Source organism: Montipora capricornis, chromosome 6, assembly GCF_036669925.1.
Source record: "Montipora capricornis isolate CH-2021 chromosome 6, ASM3666992v2, whole genome shotgun sequence".
NCBI lineage: Eukaryota > Metazoa > Cnidaria > Anthozoa > Scleractinia > Acroporidae > Montipora > Montipora capricornis.
The window spans coordinates 8,305,833-8,315,898 of NC_090888.1; the positions used below are offsets into that span (position 1 = coordinate 8,305,833).

The following is a 10,066-nucleotide window of genomic DNA, read 5'->3' on the forward strand; positions in this document are numbered from 1 at the left end:
TAGGCTTCGTTGATTTCACTGATTACCATTCACTAGTTTAAATACTAAGCACTCATTTAAGCAAAAACAAATCCCCATGAATACCATGTAACCACGTTATACCTCGACCGTATCCAAGCACCTTAAGTGAGCTAAAACGTTCCCCCGTTTTCCAAAACGAATTAAAAATGGACATGAAAACTTGACTAAACCAGGTATCGCTCTTTAGCTTTCACTTTGCGGTTCGGTTAACTACACTTTTCCCGAGATTATGTGAAGAAGAAAGCACTCGTTTACTGATTAAGCCTAAGCGCTCCTTTCAGTTATTAGGCCCCAGTAAGCACTCTCGCAAAAGTTTAGCTTTCATTTTGCGGTTCGGTCAACTACACTTTTCACAAAATCTCCGACAACAATAAATTATTAGCTGTTCATTCAAATCAGTGTAGAAGACAAAGATAATCTGAACGCCTTTCCCTGGATTAAAACTTCCATTTGATATTCTAATTGAAATTGTTATTAATTCGGAATAACTGATACGTTATTTATTTATGAAAATAAGTAAGTGAAAACAACATTGAAGGATGTTTAACAAACCCAAAAAATTATTACTACCCCAGCACGAACTTGTTCGCCGAACGTCCGGCTCGGTGTGCGCTTGCAATGTCACTGAACCACCGAAGCCATCGGAGATATGTCCAGAAATGCACGCAACAACCAAAAATGGCCAAAAAAGAGAAAATGTTGGCGAATTTGGCAACTATGGCGAAAATGACAATTTTGCCACAATCGCCAACAAGGTAAAGCACAAAGCAGAGAGTGCTTAGGCCTAATCACTGAAAGGAGCGCTTAGGCGTAATCAGTAAACGACTGCTTTCTTCGAACCGTAAAATGAAAGCTAAACTTTGCAATAGTGCTTAGGCCTAATCACTGAAACGAGCGCTTACACTTTTGAAATATCGCTATAATGAACTGCCATCGCGGTCCGCAATCCCGTAGTCGAGGACTGAAAATTGTTCAAGGGCAAGACGATCTCGTGAAAAGTGTAGTGAACCGAACAACAAAATGAAAGCTAATATTTCAAGAAGGTGCTTTGGACTAATCACGGAAGCGAGCGCTTCGGCGTAATCAGTAAACGAGTGCTTTCTTCCTCACAAGAGTAGTATAGGAGTTGGGGGTACGAGCAAATTTTTGTAAAAATGTTCTCATACCAACCCAACTCCTATCTATCGTATGGTGACCATACAATGGAAAACTATATGTTATTTAAAATGCGTGACTTTCTTAGAAAAATCACAAAGCATGACATTCTCGGAAATAAAGAAAGGGGGTTTTCCCGTGTTTTTTAACCAACCACAAGCTTCACATTTTTACTTCACAATTGTGAATTTTTTCGGCGAAACTTTTCAAATTTGTGAAATAATTTTGTGAAGTTGCATGCATGAAGTGTTTTTATATATTCGCATAAGTAAATGAAACAGAAAAAATCACCATAGCGTGACATTTTGGTTAACTTTATGAGTAAACTTTATAAAGCAGTAAACTTTATTATTCAGATTGTTTTAGTGTGTTGATATTATAATGTCCGTATGCATAACTCGTTATGCCATTGTTGTGAATATACCGCTTATCATCGAAGCAAGATAATAACACTTTATTAAGCTCATAGCTTCCGAGTTGATGGTTATTGCTTCGGATTGTTTTCATTGTGTGATGTATTGTTATTAAATAGTACATTTTTATAATTTTCATGAGTGATGTTCTTTTTGATTATATTTTTTTTATACCCTTCGCTGTCTTTCCGCCTTTGTCATTGTCTTTTATGTATGAATACATTTTGGATCTTAATCCAACGAATTCGGTTATTGGTATACCTGCTGCCTCATCTTTGAATTTACCGATTACTTTTTTATTTGTCTTATCAAAGTATGCTGAGTTTTCAGGGTAGTCACTGTTATCAAATTTGTCTTTATTATTCCAAAAATCTTGATACACATCATTAGTTTCGATTTCATAAGTCAAGCTATCGGTGTCAGTAAATAGCAGCTTAGCTTTGTCTCCATACTTCTTTTTAATGTAGTTGTAATGAAAATCATACATTAACGTCTTGCTCAGATCCAAGATACACATTCCAATATAAGCTGGTCTATTAAGAGTAAGAGATTCTTTGATCTTATGAACAGCTACTAAATTTTCATTAAAGATCTTGCTGCTAACATATGTTGGTTTAGCAGCCATTTTTAATAGTTTGTTTTCATCAGTCACTAATCTGACATCTACTCTTTTTCTAATGTTTTCCATTGTTTTACCAAAGACGCTGTTGTTCATTAGTTTGAAGAAATCTTTCTCGAAAGCATTTTTAGCATTAGTTCTTTTCTCAGTATTAAAGTCAATATATTGCTTCAACCATGCGGACTGATTGAACTCTAGTACTCGATGGACTTTAGTTATTTTCAAACCAAGATCAGTGTACAATTGTAGGTTTCTGTAATGAAGAACGTACTTTTCTTTATTGCTTAATGTAGGTATCAGTTTATGAACTAAACCAGTTGATATTTTATATTTTTTTGCTATGTTTTTGCAATACATGGACAACATATTCTCAGTTACTTTGACCTTTTCAGGTCCTAGAGGGTAGTCATTATGCAAATCATGAAGTTCTTCTGGATATGCTAGGTCTACTTCTAGTATTAAACCTTTCTTGCTGTCTTCTTTATACTTGGCTAAGTCTATATTGTCTATCTGTTTTTCTGTCATCCATCTGAATACGCCTGTTGGTAGGTATTGACTCATTGCCCAACCATACAGATTATTAGCATCAAGATACATGATATACTTTGAGGGCGCCTTTTCATCATATGTTTTCATGTATTTATTGTTTGCTTTTCCATACCGGTTGGCAATGTAGCTTATTCCACCCCGCATTCCTTTTTCAATGAATTGAAACATATCCACATCAGTCATAAGTTCTAATTTAATGTTGGTCATTTTTAACATACTATCCCAACTAAGACCTGGACTACTGAAGTAATGACATGGATCTAGTTTATAGTATTCTAAGCATGTTCTCCTAAAGTTTTCAAAGACATCTGCTAACAGAAGTATGTCGGATTTAAGATATAAGTCATGGTACTCACCCATATTTTTCAGATTAAAAGTGTTCCATACATTTTGAGCATGTTTGTATTGATCATCTGTTATATCCTCATCATTTAAGATGCTGTGAAAGTTTTCTTTTGATGGTAGCTTTTCATTGAATTTATCAAAGCTATCCATGAAGTCGTATGGATATACTCCTTTTTGAGACATTAAATCAAGCCTTTGAATTTTTTAGAAGTATATATTAATGCTTCTTTTGGTAGGTTGCTTACTAATTTATCAAGACTTAAGCTCATAAATTGAAAACTATCAATAAAGGTCAGATGATTACCAAGCATGAAAGCCACATACGTTTCCATGTTGTTTGGTATGGCATTGATATTCATTTGACACTTTTCACCTTTCTTATTTGTATATTTATGCTCTTTGACTATTTCACCAATCTCTTGCATTATAAAATGACTGTCATACCCACGGAGATTGTGAAATATAACTGGTATTTTGTCAGTCAATCTAAAATTTAGGTTACAATCTTGATGTGCGGATCCTCTGTACTGACCAGTTATATGGCAGTGATCTCTTACTCTTACATCAGTTTTATTGTATTCTTTCTCACATATATGGCATTTATCAGCTTTTTGAAATTCTTTTTCATTGTCTTTTGTCATTCTTAATGGTTTGTTGAATTCTTTTTTCATAACCTTCTTGCAATATTTAACTTCCTCTAGCATAGCTTCCATAAATTTGTAAACGGCTTTTTCACCTCTGTAAATTTGTACTGGTTTCGTGTATTTATCATCATAACAACAAACGACCTTATATCCGTAACTACAGTCTGTGTGCTTTTGATAAGCCTCTGTATATGATTTGTTATTATTGGGTTGACATCCATGTATTTTTTCAGTTATGGCTTCGAAGTCTGCATATATTACAAATGGAACTGGTAGTTGTTTATGGAAATTATTGAATTTTAGTATGTTATCATCTTTTGTTGGCATTTTAATCGCTTGTGCGCCATTCACTTGGATACAGTTTTCTTTATGATCAGTTAATACTCTTTCAGAACTGAAACACTGAAGACAATGCATGCAAAAATGTTTCCTCTCTTTGTGCTTTGTTTGATTGTACATAAACTTGTTGAAATCTTTGATTAATACATAGTGCTTGTTTTCATTTTCTGTTATAAGAAGCAGATTCATGCAATCTTCATACTTTTCTTTTGATACATAAATGGGATATTTTTGTTTTTCTTCATAACCAAATACATTGATGTTGATCTCATTATGTTTTTCTATTTTGTTGTACTGTTTGGTAGTCACTGGAAATTCAATTCCTGAATAATTTAAATTTTCGATGAATGCTTTATCTGATTTTTTTATTCTTTGAGGATTTTTGTATTGAGGATTAAGATGTCGAATATGGCACCATCTAAAACATTCATTGTCACTGTTTTTTATGTTTATTAAACTTTGAGAACTGGTACTGAGTTCATGTGGTAGTTTAATGTATGATGATCCTTTGATTGGTTCATATTTTACGATATTGAGATAATGGTTTTCAACTGATTCAACAGTCCAACCAGATCCCTCTGAAATCCAAACTGCGATCTTATTTAGTATGCCTTGTTTTGATACTTCAAGGGATTTGTCTATTTCTGTGTTATTTATGATAGTTTGAGCTGGACTGTTGAAATATGCGGTCTTATACACTATTTCTCCATTTGACATTTTTGTAAATATTACCTTAAGCGTTTCAACAAATTTTAGTCCTTTCATTGATATTAATATGTTTTCAATATGGTTAGCAACAGACTTTCTTGTGTTTTGCAGTTGCACAAGTGGGTCTTTTTTATTTATTTGTTTATCTCATAAGACTTTGTGAACCCTTTCAGAGCTTTTTCTGTTTGCTCTATTTTGGTTCTTGGTGCTGGCACTGGTTTTTTTATTCTTGGTGCTGGCACTGGTTTTTTTGTTCTTGGTGCTGGTACTGGTTTATCCCTAAACTCTAATGGTGGAATAATTATATTGTTTTCATAATCTTGAACCATCTGTTGGACACTCTTACGAGGTGTTGGGATTGGTCTAATTGGTTTTACAGTCCTCGGAGATGGTACTGGTTTATTATTTTGTTGCTTTAATAGTAATCTGATTAGTTCAGATTTACTGAGCTTTTTAAGATCGCTTTTGTTCATACTATACATTGAGATATTATTATTCATATATACTTACTATAGATATTCTTTTAAGTCCTTTTCAATTAAGTGCGTTTAAAATGCCGCAAAAATTCGAAACATCCAGATAATGAATGATTTGAACTATCAAAAATTGATCATATGAATGGTTTATTCTGTTTCTTTTTGTAAATTGTATACCAAAGCATTGCGATAATGCTTCTTTGTTTGAAGATGACAATGTTTACCTGCTAGGGTGTAATCCTTATCGTTATTACAAATAACACAGAACCAAGGCTTGTGAAGCATGTAGTCCGTTTTTCTCTTTCTCCTTTCTTCTTCAGTGTAATATCGAGGTCTCCCTCTTTGAATTTTTACTTTCTTTTCTTCCATATATGATTACTATATATATTATTTTAAATGTGTTGCGTTTATTCTGTACGTCCTCCCAAGTGCACGTATTAATTCCACATCATATTCGATATCTTGAGAATGATCCGATTCATTAATTTCTTGGCTGCTTTCTTCAATTTCCGGTGTTTGTGATTCAGTTTCTTGAGAATGTTTGTCCATATAATACTGTAATGGAAATTATTTTTAAACATTATTCGAACAAATGCTTTATTTCATCTGGAGGATCTACATAGAAACATCCTTCTTTTTGTTTTCTGATGCATTCATTGATGTATTCAATTATCAGCATGTATATTTTGTCATCTGGAATTTTCTCCATATAAAACTATACTACATATTATTTTTGATTCATTGCAGATCTGCGTTTAATGTATCTATTGCTTTCTTCCATATGTTTGATAACTTCGAATATTACATCGTCATAACAATTGCTCATTATGTATCTGCATTTATTTCTCTCATACATATTTTTCATATGAAGTTGCTGCTTGGACACATTGTATGAACCTGTTGGGCTCTTGAATTCGATACACAAAGAATTGTATTTGCTCGTTGGATTCATTAACATGAGATCACATTGTCCTGCCATGTAACCTTTTTTCCATGAAGACAATCTCATTCCGGGCAGCCTCTGATTTTCACCAAGACCTGCAATCATCAAAGCTTCTTCAGGATATTTGCTTCTGATAAATGACACTACTTTACAATGCAAGTCATATTCACTTTCGATCAACAATTTTTTGCTTTTTGCGTCGTAATATCCTTTTTTCCTTATGGAGGGCAAGACTTTATTCGTGACCCAATGTCTGAATTCTCTTGCTTCGGGTTGTTTGGAAGAAAAAATAAGGGAATAAAAACCAGATTCGTTGATGAATACACATTTAACGTATAAGCATTTGATTATGTCGTTTTCATGGCTCTCAGCAGGGAGTAATTTTTCGTTACACCCTGTTTTTGGCTTCATTTTAAAGTCCATCAATTTTTTGTCGTCTTCATGGACATGATCTATGATCGCTTTTCGTGTGTTTTTGTATTCCAGTATCGAAGCTATTTCTTTTCCACGAAACCATATTTCATTTTTACTATCAACATAACAATTGATTTCAACATTCAGTTTGTCATTTTTATAATTTGTCTTTTGAAGTTCCATTTGTTTATACAATATTAACTATATTTTAAATAGATTTTTTGAGTGCGTTTGAACATAGCCAGAAACAGATTAAATATTTTTGGCTACGAATAGCAAACACAGTATGAACCGTAGTTATTTTAAATATGTTTCAAATGTGTGTCTAAACTGGGACAATCAATCTTATAAATCAATTGGAGGCCATTTGGAAAGAATTCATATAATTCACAAGTTTTTTCTTTTGGATTTCTTTTGTGTTTTCTGATTGATTTGTTTAGTAATATCAATGTGATAATCTCTGACCTTGACAGATATTCCAGTTTGTTTTTTACATCACAAAGTTTCAAGCAATTATTTCTTTCTCCATTCATTATGTCGTCCTTGTATGTTGGTTGTAATAACATTTTGATGAGTCTTGTTTTGCCGACTTTATTTAGATCCCAATTTTGTATATCTTTGGTCAGTTCGGTTAACATATACCATTATCATACATTTTTATTTTTAAACAAATTTTACATGCGCGTTTGATATAGCCAAAAACAATTAATCTCTTTTAATCAATTCATCAATTTTATTATACATTTGGTTTAAATCCTTAATTTCTCTCAATAGATCTTTGACGACATTTATTTCTTTTCCTAGTTTATTTTTTTGTTGACGTAATTTGTTGAGTTCTCCAATCAAATTCATAAAATATGTCAGATTATCTTCCATATATATTATTATACATTTTTTTTAAGCAGCTTTAAAAAGGTGCGTTTAAAATATAGCCAGAAACAATCAAATATTTTTGGCTACAAGTAGCGAACACAGTATTAAACCATAGGTACTATTACTATATGCTACATAACATCGGTTTAAATGTTTTATATGTTTTCAATATCTTTTAATGGTATCCAACTATTAAAATCATCACTATATCCTTTCCACTTTACCAAAGCTTGTTTCTTCTTATGATCCCTCCGAATGACTTTGTCAATACGAAAAACATCCTGTATTGCTTTTAATAATTCAGGTTGATAAAAACTTCCTTGAATATCTTCACCTCTGAGATCTTTTAGTTTGTATGTTATTGGATCAGTATATTGGATCTTATCGACTGTAAACGCTTCTTCTGTCCAATTTGGTGTATAACCCTTGTCAAACACATTTCGTTTATACTTGGATATTCGAACCTTATCACCTGTTTTGAATTTAGGTTTCTGTTTCAATGTTTCTGTATCACCATACAAATGGAAGTAAACGGTTCCTTCATTCCTTTTATTAGATGCTTCAACGGGTGTCATCTTTATGCTTGAATGTTTTGTGATGTTGTACTGTTTTACTAGTTTGGGTAGCATGTCTAAATACTGTGTATTACCTTGAACAGTAAACTGCTTCCACATTTTAGACTTGATTGTCCTATTCCATCTTTCAACCACTGAGGATTTTCCTCATTTTCAGTGGAGTACAGTGTTATTTATTCTTGGCTAAGAGGTCTTTCACATGTTTGTTGTAGAACTCTGTGCCTTTATCAGTCCACAAATATTCTGGTTTTCTCCTTCCTTTCTTGTCCTTCAATGGTATGATCCAACCATATTTGCTGAAGACATCAATAACCATAAGAAGATATCGGTAACCCTTATTCCATTTACTGAACTGTTGCATTTCAACTAGATCACTTGTCCATATTTCATCAATACGATTTGTGATTACACGCCGCCGAGTTAAGTTGCGTCTTATGGGTGTATGTAACTCATCTCCTAATTTTTCTTGCCAGTTTTCTTTACTCGACGGCTTTTTCCGTTTTTTGAAACTCCTAGACCTAGTTTCTGCTTTGTATTGACATTTCTTTCTAACCAATGCCCCCATTGTCTTTCATTATACGGTACGTTGTCTAAAGCTTGAACCATTTTTCTATCTGCTTTATTTTTGCATTTCCTATCATCCTTGCAGACGGAATAATCAACATCGTGTTGCATTGCTATTGCATCAGTTCTTCCAGTCGGTATATCGTATATTTCTAATATTTGATCAGTTTTTGGGTCATACTTCACTTGATTGTAAGGTCCTGTGTATTTATGACCGGGTAGTGTCCATCCACTTTTTGGTTTTGGTAATTTACCAATAGCTTTGTGAATATCAAGAGCACCACCATCAAGATCTTTTCTGTTTGTTGTGTATTTCTTTTTAGGTCTGATTTTAGTGGATAATTGATCGAGAGCTTCTGATCCCACTTTATGCAAAACAGGATTCAATTTTCTTAAACTGTAATCAATTGCTTTTTTCTGCAAATTTGGATCTCTCATCAATTCGGAACCATAATATCTACCCATTTCAACTGCTTTTTTGCCGAGATAAGGTACTCCTTTGGTTAAAAATAATTCTGTTCCTGTATTAGCAATATCACTGAGTAAGCCCGCTCCCAACGGGCTATTTAGTTTCCCTGTTTTTTAACAAATTTGGTCTTTTTAATGCCGCATTCAGCACAAGTGCAAAAGAACATTAGTCTGCCATTTTTAGTTGTTTTGTAACCTGAAGGCTCAGTACATTCAGTCACTTTCTTTTGTTTAACACAATATGATTTCATAATATATATAAGTTAGATATTTCTGAAATAATGTTCGATAAATGTCTCATTTTTCATTGTATCATTTGTGTTGAATACTTGCAATAAATCATAATATGAGTTACCCTTATTCATTTCATTTAGAAAGTATAAACAGAAGTACCCACATGTTGTTGTTTGTATGTTTTGTATCTGATTGTTTTGATGCAACAAAGTTAAATTTTTCTTTTTGGCATGATTGACCATTTCTTGAAACGGAGGCATACCAAAACTATCAAAATAGTTGATCACTTTATCTTTTACATAAGTGGCTACCCAGTGACTTCCACTCATATATGCAGGTTCAAGATTGTAGATGAATAACGCCTGTTTATGGTTATGTGGAACATTTTCATCTCTTGACAGTACATCATTGATTGGTATATTCAAATATTTACACCATTTTATTAGATCATGGTTACTCAAAGGGGTGTTTTTATAAAATTTTGGTTTTACAATATCGCTCCTAAAAGAGGGATCCCGTTGAATGGACTGTTTTTTCCCAATAGTAGTCCCTTTCCTGATTTTTTTTTTTTTGGTTGTTCTTTTTTTTTTACCATTACCAGTCACATATGGTGGATAACTATAAAATGGAGGGGGTATTTTAGGCATTCCAATTCTAGGTGCTCCTGTACCATGTTTTGACCAAGGTGGTATACCTATCCTCGGTGCTCCTTTTCCAGTCATCTTT

General features: G+C 33.2%; 2 protein-coding genes across 2 annotated transcripts; both read right to left on the minus strand.

Moving 5' to 3' along the window:
* Positions 1 to 1,746: 1,746 nt before the first annotated feature.
* On the minus strand, positions 1,747 to 3,285 carry LOC138053165 (uncharacterized). The gene has a single exon (XM_068899830.1). It carries the CDS (start codon positions 3,283 to 3,285, stop codon positions 1,747 to 1,749), a length of 1,539 nt encoding a protein of 512 aa, XP_068755931.1.
* A 4,369-nt stretch (positions 3,286 to 7,654) lies between these two features.
* On the minus strand, positions 7,655 to 8,173 carry LOC138053166 (uncharacterized). Its single transcript, XM_068899831.1, has one exon. The coding sequence runs from the start codon at positions 8,171 to 8,173 to the stop codon at positions 7,655 to 7,657; it is 519 nt and encodes a 172-aa protein (XP_068755932.1).
* Between the last annotated feature and the right edge of the window lie 1,893 nt (positions 8,174 to 10,066).